Source organism: Palaemon carinicauda, chromosome 36 (assembly GCF_036898095.1).
Source record: "Palaemon carinicauda isolate YSFRI2023 chromosome 36, ASM3689809v2, whole genome shotgun sequence".
NCBI lineage: Eukaryota > Metazoa > Arthropoda > Malacostraca > Decapoda > Palaemonidae > Palaemon > Palaemon carinicauda.
Window position 1 is genome coordinate 15,879,829 of NC_090760.1, and position 18,049 is coordinate 15,897,877.

Consider the following 18,049-nt stretch of genomic DNA (forward strand, 5'->3'; position numbering starts at 1 on the left):
CAGACCTTCTGCAACTCCTAACGGAGCCTCTACTCAAACAGCCACATGCCAACATCTTCCACAAAGCCGTAGCTTTGCTGTGACTTCACGCCTGGAGACTATCCAGCATCTCCTCTCTGAGAGAGGAGTTTCGCAACAAGTTGCAATCAGGATGTCTGGACACCTGCGCAAGTCATCCGCAGGGGTCTACCAGGTGAAGTGGCGAGTTTTCTGGGGTTGGTGTCGTGGAAGGGGTATCTCTCCACTCGATGCCATTATTCCAGCTATAGTGGAGTTCCTCATGTATTTGCGTGAAGAAATGCCCCTATCAGTCTCGGCAGTGAAAGGCTATCGCTCAGCCTTAAGCCTCGCCTTCAGACTGAAAGGAATGTACATTTCTTCATTGCTAGAACTTTCTCTACTCATACAGAGTTATGAACTTACCTGCCCCCAGTCAGAAGTGAGACCTCCCCCATGGAACGTGGTTCGAGTTCTCAGGTCTCTTAAGAGACCTCCCTATGAACCATTACGCCAGGCAACAGATCGCTACCTGACTTGAAAGACGGTGTTCCTGCCAGCTTTGGCCTCGGCCAAGCGAGTCAGCGAACTTCATGGTCTCTCATACGGCATCGCCCATTCAAGGGGATGGGGAGAGGTAACGTTCAGCTTCGTCCCTGAGTTTATTGCTAAGACTCATAACCCGGGAGTAGTGGATCCTTGATTCCGCACTGTAATAGATGACCCAGACCATCTCTTACTATGCCCAGTAAGGAGTTTGAGGCTGTACCACAAGAGAACAGCCGCAGCCCGTCCTCGTGTGCCTGCACTATTCGTCAGCATAGGAAGGACCAAGAGGAGGGTCACCAAAATCACCATCTTTGCATGGATTTGCAGGGTCATTGACCTTGCACTGAATCCAGACCCTCCTCCGTCACGTCGCCCCAGAGCACATGATGTCAGGGGCATAGCTACGTCCCTGACTTTCAAAAGAAACTACTCAGTGATGCAGGTTCTTCAAGCTGGGGTGTGGAAACTTCAAAACATATTCACATCCCACTACCTGCAAGACGTGACCCACAGGAGACTTGATACGTTTTCTATTGGTCCTGTGGCGGCTGCACAACAGCTGGTTTTAAACCTCAAGCTCCTTATTGGACAAGTAGCAGAAGGTTGAGGGCATTGTTACCCGGTTTAAGTCTGCATGAATGAAAAGGTTTGACTGGCCCTTATTCTTTTCTTCATTCTCCCCTCTCTTGGGGAAAGCAGCTTCCTGGGTTCTCTGCATAGCTGACCTCAAACCACTTCAGGTAAACCATGCTCCCTTGTGTACCTAGTATTAAGATTAATACTGCTGCGTCCCCATACCCTGACGAGGTGGTATTGGGAAAGTCCTAGTGCACAGTTTTTCCATATAAAGAACTCTGAATAACTTTCTAGGACGAGTCACATTTCTACATACCTTCACACACAGCTTGTGTAGGCAGCGAACCTTGCGTTGCAAGGTTTTAGCGAGGCGCAGGGACTCCTTATTCCTTGAGTGCTAACACACTCAGATAAGGAGCCCCCCGGGGAAAGCCAAAATGCCAGATTGGCTGGGACATCCACCCTTCCTAATGGGTGAGTCACCCCTATTGAATAGCATGGTTTGTATTCCAGTTATGGAACAAATGACAAATTCGTAGATAATTTGTATTTTTCGTAACTATAAAAACCTTAGCTATTTAACCAAACTTGCCCGCCAGCCCTATCCCCCTTGAAGATATCCAAGCAAAGTGAGCTCAATCACAGGTGTGTGAGGGGGAACGGTAGCAAGCTACCCTCCGTACCCCCCGCTAACTAGCGGTGTGGGTAGTTAACCCTCGTTAAAAATTAATGACTCGTTATTTAAGCTACGCCGAAAGTAATACCCCAATTAGATAGCTAAGGTTTGTATAGTTAGGAAAAATACAAATTATCTACGAATTTGTCATGTTTATTTGTAAATTATAATGACATTTTATATTTCATTGTATCTTGATTTCGGAATCTAAAACTAATAATGTTTTAAACAGTTTCACAGTAAAGTAATTGTCATTGTTTATGTTATGTACAGATGAAGGATAAAACGATGAAAAAGAATAAAAATAAAGGAGACAAAGGGAAGAAGTGGGTAAAGGGGAAGGAGTCCGATGCAAGAAAAGAAATGGAACAGATAACACAAGACCCCAGGTTTTCCCATGTTCCCTTTGACCCAAAATTCCGGGATGCACCAAAGAAGGAACGGACAGTCATGCTCGATAGCCGGTTCTCTTCCATGTTCACTGTGAGTGTTTTGTTATACAATGTGTTGTACTTATCTTTTATTTGTGTATTGCTCTATGTAATTAATATCCTCAATTCAAATACTAAAGTTGTAACCTCTTAACCCTTTTACCCCCAAAGGACGTACTGGTACGTTTCACAAAACTCATCCCTTTACCCCCATGGACGTACTGGTATGTCCTTGCAAAATAATGCTATAAAAATTTTTTTTTCATATTTTTAATATTTTTTTGAGAAAATTCAGGCATTTTCCAAGAGAATGAGACCAACCTGACCTCTCTATGACAAAAATTAAGGCTGTTAGAGCAATTTAAAAAATATACAGTATACTGCAAAATGTGCTGGGGAAAAAATAACCCCTTTGGGGTTAAGGGTTGGAAATTTCCAAAGAGCCTGGGGGTAAAAGGGTTAAGTGGCTTAAATTTATTTGCTTTTTAATATGGTAAAACATAATTAGCCTATCTAATTTTGTTAGAATTCATTTCCACGCTTATATTTTAGAGACAGAACTTGAATAGGCAGTTGTTTTGTGTAATAGATTATACTTTTGTTTAGATATTCCTGTAGTTTTCAGTATACAGTACAGTATTGTATATTGAGCAAAACTTGTCTGTTTTGGTTTGGTTTACAGACATGCATGAAAAATTTTGAAAATTTTTGGGCATAACTTACTGAAATGTGTTATACAACCATTCCTACGCCCTACTTATGTAAAGGTATTATTGAAAACAAGTTAAAAGATAACTACTCTTTCATCCTAGGCCAGAAGGCAATTGGTGAACACCACTGATTGAAGTAAATAGGCTAGTTGTCTCATTGTGCAAGTTTTCTACCAGTTTGGAGGCTTGCTTCTTTCATCACAGTCTAGGCATTATTTTTTAACTGCTTCATATTGAAATTAAAGGAAATATTGAAATGGATGTGGAAGTTTTATTTGGAATTTCATTTTCCATGTGGAAAACTTTTGAGATGTGGTTTTGATTTTAAAGTGGTACAGTATTCTCTTTGGCCAGGATGGGAATTTTACTACTCAATTGCACTTACTAAAATTGATGAGATTTCCAGGATGAAAAGTTTCACGAAAAGTCAACAATGGATCCCAGAGGAAGGACTGCAAGTTACTCTACAAAGGAGGACCTCCGTCAGTTTTATCGGACCGCTTCTGGCGATAGCGCTAGCGACAGTGAAGAGGAGGAAAAGTCAGAGGAAGAGGAGGAAATTACCGAGACAACACCTGGTAAATTGCTTACTGTGTACTTAATGTATATAATATTTTAAAATGTCAATATCCATCTTGTCATGTTAACATTTCAGGACATACAGTAAAGTAGTAACTTCAATAGAATATTACATGTGCCTGCACGAATTCAAATCAAACCTTTTTTTTTACATATACCTTTCTACTGTATTTACAAAGACAAACAGTACAAACCCAAAGTTGACATAACCGTAGAAGTAATAGTACAGTAGTGGGTACTTAAATGAGGTGGTAATGTGTATTGCATAATAACTAGATGTTTTGCCTACCATATGTGCTTAATATTGGATGTGTATTCTTATTTTATACCTTGTAATCATTATCAATATTTTTATGTTTAGCTTTCCCATTTTAGTTAATTATGTAAGTTCACTCTAGCCTCTTTATGATCACTGTACACTTACAACTGAATTGGAATCGGATCAAGGTTTTCATGAATGCTTAAACAGTGCTTGGCTATGCTTTTATAAATTTGTGAAGTTATATGCAAAGTTACAGTTGTTCCCATACTAAAAAACCTTCTGTTATTTATTTGTATTATCTTTCGGCAAAGCTGTAAGGTAGCCATTAGACTTAAAGGGCCAGGTGGCAACCCTGCAAAACTGCATGAGCTTGTAAGTTGGGGGAGGGGGGTTGCTTGTGGGTACCCAGCCACCTCTATATATACTCTCACAGCTGTAAGGTACGTCAATTTTTCTTTTGGCTCGGTAGAGATCAGACGTGTTGTCTCTCTCCCTAGACTGTCATTGCACTTTTTGATCTTTTTCTTTTCATGTGTGTTTGTTTCTCTATCAGCTCGCTTCATTCTTGGCAAGAGGAATGTGCTCGCGGACAATCTGAGGAGAGCGACTCAAATATTACGCTCCGAATGGTCTTTCAATCGTCAGATAGCCAACAAAGTCCTGACTGTGGCGTTCCCCGACTGTAGACCTGTTCGCAACATCTCTGAACAACAAGTTTCCGCTGTACTGTTTTCCAGTCCCGCACCCTTAGGCTTTATGGCAGGATGCATCTCAACGATGGTGGGACAACATCGACGCGTACGCCTTTCCCCCATTTTGTCTGATGAGAAGACTGCTCAACAAGACCAGAGCATCCAAAGGTCTAATGATGACCCTTGTAGCTCCTCTATGGCATTATGGTTTCTGGACCTCCTGCAACTTCTAGTACAGTAGATCTATTGCGAGAGCTTCCTCCACAACCACATCTACTCAAACAACCACACATGAACATCTTTCACAAAACCGTGCAGGTGCTTTGACTTCATGCCTGGAGACTCCAGTGTCTCCTCTCTCAGAAGGGCTTTTCACGACAAGTTGCGGAAAGAATGTCAGGTTACTTGCTTAAGTCCCCAGGTTTAGTCTACCAGGCTAAATGGAGAGTCTTTTGTGGTTGGTGTCGTGGAAGGAATATCTCTCCACTCGATGCCACTTCCAGTAATAGCAGAGTTTCTTGTATACCTTCGGGAGGAAAAGCTTCTTTCTGTCTCGGCGGAGGAGTTGACATTTCCTCTTTGTTGGAGCTTTCTTTACTCATATGGAGTTATGAGATCACTTGCCCTCAGTCAGAGATCAGGCCTCCTCCTTGGAACGTAGTTCATGTCCTGAGATCCTTAAAAGAACCTCCCTATAAACCATTACGCCATGCAACTGACCGAAACCTCACTTTGAAGACGACGTTCCTGCTCACTTTAGCAATGGCAAAGAGAGTCGGCGAACTTCATGACCTCTCGTATGACATCGCCCATTCAAGGGGATGGGTGGAAGTGACACTCAGCTTCGTCCCCGAGTTCATTGCTAAGACTCAAACTCCGGGGGTACTGGACCAAAGATTTAGGCCCTTTCAGATTGCGAGTCTCAGTTCTGTAACCAATTATCCAGATCAGTTGTTACTATGTCCAGTGAGGAGTTTGAGATACTATCTTAAACGCACTGCAGCAACGCAGCCCCAACTAACACCTCTGTTTGTTAGCTCATAGAGAGTAAAGAGGAGGCTCACTAAGAACACTGTCTCCTCCTGGATCCTCCAGGTGAACGAAAGAGCCTTGGCTCCCGGTCCTCATCCGTCTCGCCGACCTAGAGCCCATGATGTCAGGGGAATTAGTACATCCTTGGCATTTGAACGCAACTTTTCCGTGTTGCAAGTACAGTACTACAAGCAGGTGTGTGGAAGAGGCAAACTACTTTCACACCCCATTACTTGGAAGACTTGACCCACAGAAGACTCGATACGTTCACTATCGGTCCTGTGGTGTCTGCTCAACAAGTGGTTTAAGAATACTTCAGGCTCCTTGATGGACTAGTAGCATTTGTTTGAGGGCATTGGTTACCCAGGTTAAGACTGGGATGAATGAGAGTATGTCTGGCTTTCCTTTCATCTTCCCCTCCCTTAGGGTACAGCACCATGGGTCCCTCTGCAAGCTGGCTTCAACCTCTGCAGGTAATTATCACTTCCCTTGTGTAGCCTAGTATAAGTCATAAATTTATATACTGTCCACGTCCTCATTGCTTTCTGAGTGGTAAGCAATGGGAAACGTCTTGTTTTTCTATATATAAAGTCAGAATGTGTTTTTACAAGATGACAAACTCTCATCACACTGAATTGCACAGGCCGCTATCATACTCGCTTTGTATATTTTAGCGAGGTGTTAAAGTTTCCCCTAGACCACAGTCTTATACTGTATTAGGTAAAACCAGGTCAATGTCCATGCCAGACCTAGTACTTCCACCCACCTAAGAGTGAGTCATCCAAATAAATAACGGAAGGTTTGATAGTATGGGAAGAAATGACAAAATCGGATATAATTTGTATTTTTCCCTAATACAAACCTGGAGTTTTTTATATAAATTGGCCCGCCATCATCTGTCCCCCAGAAGTCCTGCCTGTAATCAAAAGTGATATAGCTCACAGCTGTGAGAGTATATATAGAGGCAACTGGGTACCCCCCAGCCACCCCCAGCCTACCGCTCAAGTGGTTAGGCAGGGTTGCCACCTCGCACTTCAAGTCTAATGGCTACTTTCCAGCTTTGCCGAAAGATAATCTAAATAAATAACTCCAGGTTTGTATTAGTTAGGGAAGAATACAAGCTATATCCGAATTTGTCATATATTATATTTAGTTTAGGTTGTGTTTACACGTTCTGCAGAAATATTCCTTAATGAACAAGAATTTTAACTCGGTGCAGGTACCACATCTAGTAATAGCTTTACAGTTCCTTATCATTTGAGCATGGTTACTAGAAAACTTGGAAATTGGCTGCATCCATTGTAAATCCTTATTTATCAATGAAAGTAACAGATTTTGCTCTTCATGATCAAGTCATATTTTTATATGATTCATTCGGTCCTGATTTATAGTACCTTTGCTTTTCTGTTAGTGGTGAAAGGAAGTTTGGAGAGGATGCGCTTGAATATGTTTTAAGACTGGGTCTCTTGAATTTTCCATTGTGCTCTTGGTGGCAAAGTAAACTGAGGGCTGTGGACTGGTCATCAACCTCTATCCTCTGAGTCAGTTTGTTCAACATACAATGTTAGGATGGAAACTGTACATCCTGTAAAGTTCTGAGCTCCACCAGAAAAGAAACTTTGATGCTCTCACTGGATCTGAACGATGCCTACTTTCATGCACCCATTCATCAATCCATTTGGAAGTGCTTTCACTTCCTCAACGATACGGTGCACCAGTTCAAGCCGTTGTGTTTCAGGCTGTCTACAGTGAAGTCTTTTGACTGAATGGTGTAGATCTTTCCTCCTCAAGGAAGTTTTTTATGCTCTTGAGAAACTTCAAGCAGTTTTGCCTCATTTATGAGACATTAAGCTCCTGGAGTGGATGTGACCTTTGCTCTGAAGACCCTTACGTATACCCCATATGAGTTTTTGATATCGTCAGGCAGAGATCTGATTCTCAAGTTTGTCTTTTTGCTAGCCTTAGTATTATTGATGAGAGTTATCAAGTTTCACATTTTCTGTTATGTAATAACATAATCTTAGGGTTGGAAGGACTGTTAGTTCATAGCTAAAACCTAGAATCCATCGAGAGACAACACCAACTTTAAGACCCTCTCCCCTCCCTCTTACCAAGAAGTGTTGAGTTATAATTGAGAGGAGATGCCTGTCTGTCCATAGAGGACTGTGCTAGGCTTTTTGAAGAGGACTCTAAATCTCAGGCCTCGGTGTTAGCATCTCTTCCTTAGCACTGGCAGAATGAAGAAAGGTATTGAAGAACGCAATCTCTTTCTGGTTTCAATAGACAATTAAGAGAATATGCTTCGACCTTTGAGGCAGATGAGGTACCAGATTGAACAAGAGCTCGTGAAATCAAGAGTTTTGATTACACTTAAACTCTGGAGAATCTGCAGTCAAACATGTGTTAAAGGAATTTGGAAGTGTTAGATCACCTTCAAACCCTTTCCAATCATATCAATGAGTACTTGAACTAGTTTTGTTCTTGGTCCTGTGGTGGGGACTCAAATAGTTATGTAGCCAGCCCAGCTCTTATACAGGTCAGGAAGCATCTTGTCTATGGCAACGTGACTAGCTTAGGAAGTATTTGTATCTTTACATGTTGGAATTGACAGAATGTATCTATAAGAAGTAGTTCCCTCCCATCCCATCCTTCCTATATGTAACAGTTGAATTTTTTCACCAAGTTATATCAATTTATTTCATAAATATTGGTTTTTGGTTTGGTTTATTTTGCTGTACTGTAGCCAACAATGAATCTTATTTAATTTTAGCTACTAACAAATTGATACAATTTCAGTTAGTCAGGATGCTTCCACCAAATGCAAAGAAGTTTCTTCTGATATTCTGGAGAGATTGCAAGACATGACCCAAGATTACGCAAGAGGTGCCGTCATGTTTTCGGATGATTCTTCAGATGACGATTCTTCGTCGGAGGAGGAGGTGGAAAGAGAGAAAGAGTTTGATTGGGGAGAGTTAGATCAAGATGCCATATGGGATACTCAGCAGGAATTTGAAGTGAGTGTTTTGTTATATTTTAGATTTAAATTCAACATATCTATTCCATTAAGAAGGTACAATGTGGTCTGTACTTTATTTAGACACATCGTAGATAGAACAGAAGTCCAAGATATTTATTTAGCATTATTTTCATCTTGGTTGCAAATATTATAGTTTGATGATGACAATAGTGTAATTTGGAGGTCTAATTTTGATGATGTCGTCGTCTTATGAATTACCGTACCTAATAATGACCATCCTCAAACCCTTTTAATTAGCAAAATTTAAATGCATCCTTATAGAGGATTGCAGGCCTTGAAAAAGTCTTTAGTGGGAATTACATGAATTTGATTAAAATTTTTCAATATTAAACTTACCCGATAATCATGTAGCTGTCAACTCCGTTGCCCGACAGAATTCTACGGAAGGGATACGCCAGCGATCACTATACTAGAAGGGGGTGTACTCACCAGCGCCACCTGTGGCCAGGTACTGCAGTACTTCTTGTTGACACCACCTCAATTTTTCCTCTGTCGTGCTTCCGGCAAGACGTTCAATCAATCCCCGGGCTTCTACAACCGTCTCTTTCTGGTGGCCAAGAAGACAGGAGGTTGGAGACCGGTGCTGGACGTCAGCGCGCTCAATGCTTATGTCACCAAGCAGACGTTCACTATGGAGACGACGAAGTCGGTCCTAGCAGCGGTCAGGCAGGAGGACTGGATGGTCTCGTTGGATCTGAAAGACGCTTACTTTCACGTTCCTATTCATCCAGACTCCCAACCTTTCCTGAGATTCGTTTTTGGAAAGGTTGTGTACCAATTCCAAGCCCTGTGTTTTGGCCTAAGCACAGCTCCTATGGTGTTTACGCATCTGATGAGGAATATTGCAAAATTCCTCCACTTATCGGACATCAGAGCCTCCCTTTATTTAGACGACTGGCTGTTAAGAGCCCCCACAAGTCGTCGCTGTCTGGAGAGTCTCAACTGGACTTTGGACTTGATCAAGGAACTGGGTCTATTGGTCAACTTAGAAAAGTCCCAGCTCATTCCCTCCCAATCCATCGTTTACCTGGGAATGGAGATTCGGAGTCAGGCTTTTCGGGCTTTTCCATCGGCCCCAAGGATAAGCCAAGCCCTAGAATGCATCCTGAGCATGCTGAAGAGGAACAGTTGCTCGGTGAGACAGTGGATGAGTCTAACAGGGACCCTGTCATCGTTAGCCCTGTTCGTCAAGTTAGGGAGACTCCACCTCCGCCCTCTCCAATTCCATCTAGCAGCTCACTGGGACAAGGATTTGACGCTCGAAGCAGTCTCTATTCCTGTCACCAAAGAGATGAAGACTACTCTCTTGTGGTGGAAGACCAACATCCTTCTCAAGGAGGGTCTATCGTTAGCGATTCAGACCCCCAATCTTCATCTCTTTTCGGGCGCATCAGACTCGGGCTGGGGCGCGACCTTGAACGGACAGGAATGCTCGGGAACATGGAACAAGGAACAGGAAACGCTCCACATCAACTGCAAGGAGCTGCTGGCAGTTCATCTGGCCTTAATGAACTTCAAGTCCCTCCTGTTAGACAAGGTGGTGGAGGTGAACTTCGACAACACCACAGCCTTGGCTTACATCTCCAAGCAGGGAGGGACCCATTCGAGGAAGCTGTACGAGATAGCAAGGGACCTCCTCATTTGGTCAAGAAGTCTAAATCTCACTCTGGTAACGAGGTTCATTCAGGGCAACATGAACGTCTCAGCAGATCGCCTCAGCAGGAAAGATCAAGTCATCCCCACGGAATGGACCCTTCACAAGAGCGTGTGCAACAGACTTTGGACCTTGTGGGGTCAGCCTACGATAGATCTGTTCGCCACCTCCATGACCAAGAGGCTTCCTTTGTACTGTTCCCCAGTTCCAGACCCAGCAGCAGTTCACGTGGATGCTTTTCTGCTGAATTGGTCCCATCTCGACCTATATGCATTCCCGCCGTTCAAGATCATCAACAGAGTCATTCAGAAGTTCGTCTCGCACGAAGGGACACGGCTGACGCTGGTTGCTCCCCTTTGGCCTGCAAGAGAATGGTTCACAGAGGTACTACAATGGCTGGTCGACGTTCCCAGGACTCTCCCTCTAAGAGTGGACCTTCTACGTCAACCTCACGTAAACAAGGTACACCCAAACCTCCACGCTCTTCGTCTGACTGCCTTCAGACTGTCGAAAGATTCGCTAGAGCTAGAGGCTTTTCGAAGGAGGCAGCCAGAGTGATTGCCAGAGCAAGGAGGGTATCCACTCGTAGAGTCTACCAATCCAAGTGGGAAGTCTTCCGAAGCTGGTGCAGAGCCAATGCAGTTTCCTCTACCAATACCTCTGTAACCCAAGTAGCTGACTTCCTATTACATCTAAGGAATGTGAGATCCCTTTCGGCTCCTACGATTAAAGGGTACAGAAGTATGTTGGCTTCAGTTCTCCGCCACAGAGGTTTGGACCTTTCCTCCAATAAGGACCTTCAAGACATCCTTAAATCTTTCGAGACTTCTAAAGAACGTCGTTTATCCACTCCAGGCTGGAATCTAGACGTAGTCTTAAGGTTCCTTATGTCTCCTAGGTTCGAACCTCTCCAGTCAGCTTCCTTCAAAGACCTTACTATCAAAACTCTTTTCCTCGTCTGCCTTGCAACAGCTAAAAGAGTTAGTGAGGTTCACGCCTTCAGCAAGAACATTGGGTTCACATCCGAATCAGCAACATGTTCTTTACAGCTCGGATTTTTAGCTAAGAATGAACTTCCTTCACGTCCTTGGCCTAGATCGTTCGAAATTCCTAGCCTTTCCAACATGGTGGGTAACGAGCTAGAAAGAGTTCTTTGCCCTGTCAGAGCTCTGAAATACTATCTTAATAGGTCAAAACCTATACGAGGACAGTCAGAAGCCTTATGGTGTGCAATCAAGAAACCTTCGATGCCTATGTCCAAAAACGCAGTTTCGTATTATATAAGGCTTCTGATTAGAGAAGCCCATTCTCACATGAAGGATGAAGACCTTGCTTTGCTGAAGGTAAGGACCCACGAAGTGAGAGCTGTAGCCACTTCGATGGCCTTTAAACAGAACCGTTCTCTGCAGAGCATTATGGATGCAACTTATTGGAGGAGCAAGTCAGTGTTTGCATCATTTTATCTTAAAGATGTCCAGTCTCTTTACGAGAACTGCTACACCCTGGGACCATTCGTAGCAGCGAATGCAGTAGTAGGTGAGGGCTCAGCCACTACATTCCCTTAATCCCATAACCTTTTTTAACCTTTCTCTTGAATGCTTTTATTGTTGTTTTTTGGGTTGTTACGGTAGGCTAAGAAGCCTTCCGCATCCTTTTTGATTTGGCGGGGGGTCAATTCGTTCTTGAGAAGCGCCTAGGTTAGAGGTTGTGTAGAGGTCCTTTAGTATGGGTTGCAGCCCTGTATACTTCAGCACCTTAGGGTTGTTCAGCCTCCTAAGAGGAACGCTGCGCTCAGTAAGGAAGACGAACTTATTAAAGGCAGAGTAATGGTTCAAGTCGACTTCCTTACCAGGTACTTATAATTTCATTGTTATTTTGAATAACTGATAATATGAAATACGGGATACTTAGCTATCTTATAGTCATGTACACTGGTTTTCACCCACCTCCCTGGGTGTGAATCAGCTACATGATTATCGGGTAAGTTTAATATTGAAAAATGTTATTTTCATTAGTAAAATAAATTTTTGAATATACTTACCCGATAATCATGATTTAATTGACCCACCCTTCCTCCCCATAGAGAACCAGTGGACCGAGGAAAAATTGAGGTGGTGTCAACAAGAAGTACTGCAGTACCTGGCCACAGGTGGCGCTGGTGAGTACACCCCCTTCTAGTATAGTGATCGCTGGCGTATCCCTTCCGTAGAATTCTGTCGGGCAACGGAGTTGACAGCTACATGATTATCGGGTAAGTATATTCAAAAATTTATTTTTCAATATTAAACTTACCCGATAATCATGTAGCTGTCAACTCCGTTGCCCGACAGAATTCTATGGAGGGATACGCCAGCTATCACAATACTAGAAGGGGGTGTACTTACCAGCGCCACCTGTGGCCAGGTACTCAATCATTTGTTGTTGACACCTCCTCAATTATTCCTCTGTCGTGCTTCCGGCTAGACGTTCTGGGATACGCTTATGGTCTTCGAGTTTATTCACGGATATTTGGTGAAGTATTCTCTCAGATTAACGGCTGTCGCTTTACTGGAATCCTTTTTATATTAGCTAGATAGCTTTTATATAATACTGATTAACGGTTAATGAATTTTGCTTGTTTTTGGATCACCCTTTGGCTAACTCTTTGAAACAAGATGTCTGACGTTTCGCAAGCCCCCTCCCATAGACGATGTAGGTCTTGCAATAGGCGTATTCCGAAGGCCTCGGTAGATCCTCACACCGCTTGTTCTGACTGTAGGGACAGGCCCTGTCTATTAGAAAATCGATGTGAGGAATGCGCCGGACTTTCGGAATTGGAATTTGTCCGTCTTTTAAAATATTCATCTAAGTTAGAGAGAGGTAGAGTTAGGAGAAGTTCTTCTCACTCTTCTATGTTTTCCTCACCTCATGATCCCCTACCTTTTCCTACCCCTGTAGTGGCTACCTCCGAACCTACTGTGTGCCCTCCGCCTGATATGTCAATTGTTTTGCGTGCTATTCAGGCTTTAGGAGATAAAGTAGAATCAGTGGTAAGTGACCATAAGTCTCTGATGGCCGAGGTTAAAGAACTGAAGGTCAAGAGTGCAGTGGGTGGATATAGTGCCAGTGCTGTGACGAGTGCTAGTGTCGGTGCAGTGCCAAGTGCTAGTGGTGCCAGTGTGGTGCGTGAGGATTTTTCTGTGCGAGCCAGTCGTCCTCCCAGTCCGGGACCTCTTGCAAGCTCCCATGCCCAGGGGAGAAGCAATGTCGAAGGGCTTAAGGGTTCGACAGGCCTTGTTAGGCGCACAGAACTATCCTCGGTGGTTGCGGGCGTGTCTTCCTTAGACCGTCACTCCCACCTGCAGACGATTGAGCCCGTCTTCTCGTCCGCTGATCAACTAGCAGGGAAGAAACGTTGGTCTCAGGTCTCGAGACCGCTTAAACGTAGAGTTCAGTCCGCGAGTGCTCAGCCAGGTTGCAGTCATTGGCTCAGCTCTGACTCGCCTCAGTCATCTGTCGACTGTACTCCGCCCAAGAGGAGTAAGGTTCTGCCAAAACAGAGCCCGACTGTGACTTTACCTCAGTCTGTTATCGTTTCTGCCGACCCCAAGTGGACCCTGCTTCAGTCCATGCAAGCTCAGCTTTCGGACTTGATGCGTGAGTGTCGGGCTGAGAGTGTTGCACCTCCTCCTCCGCCTACATTCCCTCCGCCTGTTCTCGCTCCGCCTGTGCTCGCCCAGCCTGCACCTGCTCCGCCTGGTCGCAGCACCATCTGCCAGGCGTACGATGTTGAGCCACTTTCGGAGTTCGCTGTTCCCAGTGTTGTTCAGCCTCAGCCTTCTTTAAGGCAACCCTTGCTTTGGAATCAGGAGAGTTATTCCACTCTTCCTCCGCCTCCCCTTGCTGCTCCACCAGTGGTGCAACTCTCGGTTGGGGTACAACAACCTCTCCCCTCCGTGAGTCTGTCTGCTCAACCATCGCTGCAGCGAGCTCAACCCTCCTCAAGGCAAGCTCCTCTACACCCTGGACTTGCGCCTCAGGAGCCTCAGCTTGCGAGAACTTTACCTTGTTCTGCGCAGCCTCAACCTCTTCATGCTCCACTCATCTCACAGGAACAGGAACGGACTACTCCGCCTCCGTCCTCCGCTCAGCTTGTGCAATCCTTGGGTTCAACTCTTGCTAGGAGTCAACCTCCTTCACCCATGCGCCTGCCTTCTGCTTCGTCTGTTGTTCAGCCTTTGCAGTCTGAGCCTCAGGTTTTCCCTCAACAGTTACAGGAAGAGGAAACCTCTGTTATTGTTCCTACCCGTTCTGACTCTGCGGTTCAGCATTCTGGTCCGATCGCTTCGCTACCCTCTGCTGATGAGGTGTCGGATGATGAGGAGGCACACCTTGATCCCTCATCAGACGTGGAAGAGTCTAAGCTTTCTCCATTGTCGATTGATTTTCGAAAGGTCTTGGCTCTACTCAGGGAGATTTACCCAGACCACTTCGTCTCTGCTATTCCCCGCTCTCCTCCATCTGAGTTTTCGCTGGGCGTACAACAAGCTAAGTCCAACTATACTAAGCTTGTCCTAGCTAGATCCTCCAAGAGGGCTTTAAGGATCTTAGGGGAGTGGCTGCAGTCTAAACAACACCTTGGCAAGACTTCCTTCATGTTCCCTCCAACGAAGCTCGCTTCGAAAGGTTGCGTTTGGTATGCCACAGGGGAAGCACCAGGCTTGGGAGTACCTGCCTCTGCCCAGGCTGACTTCTCAAGTCTGGTGGACTCGCCTCGGAGGACTGCTATGAGACGCTCGAAGGTTTGTTGGACCTTCTCAGACCTGGATCATCTTCTGAAAGGGTTGTTCAGAGCTTTTGAAATGTTCAACTTTCTCGACTGGTGCCTGGGAGCCCTCAGCAAGAAAACCTCTCCTGCGGACAAAGACTCTGCCATGCTAATCATGTCCTGCATGGATAAGGCCATCAGAGATGGATCGGGTGAGCTAGCGTCGTTATTTGTATCAGGGGTGTTGAAGAAAAGGGAACAACTGTGTACCTTCCTTTCCGCCAGCATTACACCGTGCCAACGGTCACAACTCCTTTTTGCTCCACTCTCAAAGTTCCTCTTTCCCGAGGAGCTAGTTAAGGACTTGTCGGCTGCCCTGATACAAAAGGACACGCACGATCTTGTAGCCTCATCGGCTCGTAAGTCTAAGGTTGCCACCTCAGTCCCCAAGACTTATCGCTCCCCAGTGGCTGATACCCCGGCTACGAGGTTCATACCGCCCTTTCGTGGTAGAGCCCCCAGCCGAGGAAGCTCCCGTCCAGACTCTCACAGGAGCAAGTCTAGGAAAGGATCCAGGACATCTAAGGGAAAGAACTGACTCTCAGATTCTCCAGACAACAGTAGGAGCCAGACTCAAGATCTTCTGGCGAGCCTGGGAGAAGAGAGGTGCAGACGCACAGTCTGTCAGTTGGCTGAGGTACGGTTACAGGATTCCATTCTGCCTCAAACCACCTCTGACCACATCGCCCATCAACCTCTCTCCCAACTACAAAGAAGAGGACAAGAGGCTAGCATTGCAACAGGAGGTGTCGCTACTTGTGCAGAAGAAGGCAGTGGTTATAGTCCGGGACCATCAATCCCCGGGCTTCTACAACCGTCTCTTTCTTGTGGCCAAGAAGACAGGAGGTTGGAGACCGGTGCTGGACGTCAGCTCTCTCAACGAGTATGTCACCAAGCAGACGTTCACGATGGAGACGACCAAGTCGGTCTTAGCAGCGGTCAGACAGGAGGACTGGATGGTCTCGTTGGACTTGAAAGATGCATACTTTCACGTTCCCATTCATCCAGACTCCCAACCTTTCCTGAGATTCGTTTTCGGAAAGGTTGTCTATCAGTTCCAAGCCCTGTGTTTTGGCCTAAGCACAGCTCCTATGGTCTTTACTCATCTGATGAGGAATGTAGCGAAATTCCTACACTTATCGAACATCAGAGCCTCCCTCTACCTAGACGACTGGCTGTTGAGAGCCTCCACGAGTCGTCGTTGTCTGGAGAACCTCAATTGGACTTTAGATTTAATCAGAGACCTAGGTCTATTAGTCAATTTAGAGAAATCTCAACTCATTCCCTCCCAATCCATTGTGTACCTGGGAATGGAGATTCAGAGTCGGGATTTTCGGGCTTTTCCATCGGCCCCCAGGATAAACCAAGCCCTAGAGTGCATCATGAGCATGCTGAAGAGGAGCAATTGCTCAGTGAGACAGTGGATGAGTCTCACAGGGACCCTCTCATCACTGGCCCTGTTTGTCGAGCTAGGGAGACTCCACCTCCGCCCTCTTCAATTCCACCTTGCGGCTCATTGGGACAAGGGCTCGACTCTAGAAGCAGTCTCTATCCCTATCAACCAAGAGATGAAGACCACTCTCCTGTGGTGGAAGCACAATCTCCTTCTCAAGGAGGGTCTATCATTGGCCATCCAGACCCCCCATCTTCATCTCTTCTCAGATGCATCGGACTCGGGCTGGGGTGCGACCTTGGACGGACGGGAATGCTCAGGAGTATGGAACAAGGAACAAGGATTACTCCACATCAACTGCAAGGAACTGTTAGCAGTTCATCTAGCCCTGTTGAACTTCAAGTCCCTCCTGCTAGGCAAAGTGGTGGAGGTGAATTCAGACAACACCACAGCCTTGGCTTACATCTCCAAGCAAGGAGGGACCCATTCGAGGAGCCTTTACGAGATCGCAAGGGACCTCCTCATTTGGTCAAGAGGTCTAAACCTCTCTCTGGTCACGAGGTTCATCCAGGGCGATATGAATGTTTCAGCGGATCGCCTCAGCAGAAGGAATCAGGTCATTCCCACGGAATGGACCCTCCACAAGAGTGTGTGCAACAGACTTTGGACCTTGTGGGGTCAACCTACCATAGATCTGTTTGCCACCTCCATAACCAAGAGACTTCCGCTTTATTGTTCCCCTGTTCCAGACCCTGCAGCGGTTCATGTGGATGCTTTTCTTCTGAACTGGTCCCATCTCGACCTGTATGCATTCCCTCCGTTCAAGATAATAAACAAAGTTCTGCAGAAATTCGTCTCGCACGAAGGGACACGGCTGACGCTGGTTGCTCCCCTTTGGCCTGCAAGAGAATGGTACACAGAGGTACTTCAATGGCTAGTCGACTTCCCCAGGACTCTACCTCTAAGAGTGGACCTTCTACGTCAACCACACGTAGACAGGTTGCATCCAAACCTCCACGCTCTTCGACTGACTGCCTTCAGACTGTCGAAAGATTCGCTAGAGCTAGAGGCTTTTCGAAGGAGGCAGCCAGTGCGATTGCCAGAGCTAGAAGAATTTCCACTCGTAAAGTCTACCAGTCTAAGTGGGAGGTCTTCCGAAGCTGGTGTAGAGCCAATTCAATATCCTCTACCAATACCTCTGTGATCCAAATAGCTGACTTCCTTCTTCATCTTAGGAATGAGAGATCCCTTTCAACACCTACGATTAAAGGATATAGGAGCATGTTGGCCTCAGTTCTCCGCCACAGGGGTTTGGACCTGTCTTCCAACAAGGACCTTCAAGACATTCTCAAGTCTTTTGAGACGTCTAAAGAACGTCGTCTTTCCACTCCAGGCTGGAATCTAGATGTAGTCTTAAGGTTCCTTATGACATCTAGGTTCGAACCTCTCCAGTCAGCTTCCTTCAAGGATCTTACCCTCAAGACTGCTTTTCTCGTTTGCCTTGCAACAGCTAAGAGAGTCAGTGAGGTTCATGCCTTCAGCAAGAACATTGGTTTCACAACCGAATCTGCAACATGTTCTTTTCAGCTTGGATTCCTAGCAAAGAACGAGCTTCCTTCACGTCCTTGGCCTAGATCGTTCGAAATACCTAGCC

At 45.5% G+C, this 18,049-nt stretch overlaps 1 protein-coding gene across 1 annotated transcript in view; it reads left to right on the forward strand.

The window, feature by feature from the left end:
* Window positions 1-18,049, forward strand: part of LOC137628771 (uncharacterized) — a 79,459-nt gene that overhangs the window by 8,623 nt on the left and 52,787 nt on the right. Inside the window, exons 2-4 of the mRNA XM_068359974.1 lie at window positions 2,072-2,281; window positions 3,346-3,517; window positions 8,301-8,518. Coding sequence (XP_068216075.1) covers window positions 2,072-2,281; window positions 3,346-3,517; window positions 8,301-8,518 — 600 coding nt within the window. The remainder of the gene's footprint in view (window positions 1-2,071; window positions 2,282-3,345; window positions 3,518-8,300; window positions 8,519-18,049) is intronic.